Genomic DNA, 1,471 nt, shown 5'->3' with positions numbered 1-1,471 from the left:
TCGATTTTAGGTCTGTTCGATTTTGAAAACGTTCGAATTCGTCGTACCCCCAAGTCTCCAATTTAGAACGTTATTCATTAAATGAACTTTCAAGCGAATAACCACACTTCGGTCGGTTGTGGAAGATACAACATCAGATAATATCCTTCTAAATAGTATTTGATATTCGATATTCGTAAATGTTTTATCTTTCGCTACCGACAGAAATTTGGTTAATCGCTTGAAAGTTATTTTAATCAGCGACGTTCTAAATTGAATTCTTGCAAACTCCAATAGCCGCCCTAGAGACCATCAGTTAAAAACGCGTTCAGGGCCGTTAGTGACATTTCGATGCGCCTTTAAAAGCAGTACGGTGTTTCATTCTTCATATTTTGTTTCAAATCAAGCCTTTTTTCGACAAAATAACCTACAAACTCTGCTTAAAATACATAATTTTCCTACAAAAATTCATAGAAATCAATTGCCTTGTTAAAAATTAACTCATTGAAACTCGAAACTGAACGAGCCTATAGTTATCTTCCATTTTTTCAGTGGGAAAATCTCGAATGTCCGAAATGCCACCGGAAAGTCGAAAACAGCGATGTGCTCACAGAACATCTCGTGTCTAATCATGGAAAAACGCAAGACAAAGTGTGGTTCAAACAGTTCGGAACACTTGGATCTGATATGGCGAAAAGCCTTGACAAGGCTCTAAGAAAGCAAGAAGAAACAAGTCTCGTCAAGAAGTAATCATTGCGCTTCCAATAGAAACATATAATTTCGCTTTTTTTAGAAAATTCGGTGATTCAAACGATTTGATTACATGTCCTGTTGCTTCTCCATTAGCTCCATTTTTCATGATGCGGCATTTTCAAGTATTTCGAGACGAAATGTGTCCGTCGGCAACGGAAGGAATTGTTGTCGGCATAACGGTACCGATACAATCTGTTGAATTATTGAATTTAATGTTACAGAATGATGAAAAGAGCTTTTCACCCATCTTCTGCTTCCAAAAACTCGATAAAGCTAGGCGAAGAATCAAGCGAGGACTATTGAGAAAAACAATGGAAAAGTGAGGGTTTTCGCATAAATTTATGTGACAAATAAATAATTTCAGGAAGGTGAAAATTCTCGAGAAACGTTGCGACAAAGTTTCCGTCGACGAACCGGACATCGTTTTCAAAAAATCTCGAACGGCCGATGAGACTCGCGATCTTTTGCAAGCACTGAATCTGCCACCAACGGGATCTCAGAAAGATATCGTTGAAAGAATCAATGAGCTAAAGACGAGATACGAAGAGATCAGGTTGGTTCGGCTATTTTGAAGATATTTCAGATAATGATATATTTTACAGCAATGTATATCTGAAAAACGTAAAGCCTGATGGAAAAGTAATGTCGGCTGAAGAGAGACGCCTCATATCCTCACTCACAAACGATATGGTCACTCCGGTTGCTGGAAAACGAAAAACGACGTATAAGAACCCGAGTG

General features: G+C 38.2%; 1 protein-coding gene across 1 annotated transcript in view; it reads left to right on the top strand.

Moving 5' to 3' along the window:
* Positions 1-1,304, top strand: part of CBG01707 — a gene marked incomplete at both ends in the record, with an annotated part of 1,982 nt that extends 678 nt beyond the window's left edge. The window contains 3 exons of the mRNA XM_045235852.1: positions 532-725; positions 773-1,051; positions 1,097-1,304. Coding sequence (XP_045091904.1) covers positions 532-725; positions 773-1,051; positions 1,097-1,304 — 681 coding nt within the window. The remainder of the gene's footprint in view (positions 1-531; positions 726-772; positions 1,052-1,096) is intronic.
* Positions 1,305-1,471: the final 167 nt, after the last annotated feature.

Source organism: Caenorhabditis briggsae (genome assembly GCF_000004555.2).
Source record: "Caenorhabditis briggsae complete genome, chrIV, whole genome shotgun sequence".
NCBI classification, from domain to species: Eukaryota; Metazoa; Nematoda; class Chromadorea; order Rhabditida; family Rhabditidae; genus Caenorhabditis; species Caenorhabditis briggsae.
Note: the sequence above shows the minus strand (reverse complement) of the source record. Positions and strands in the feature narration are given on the sequence as shown.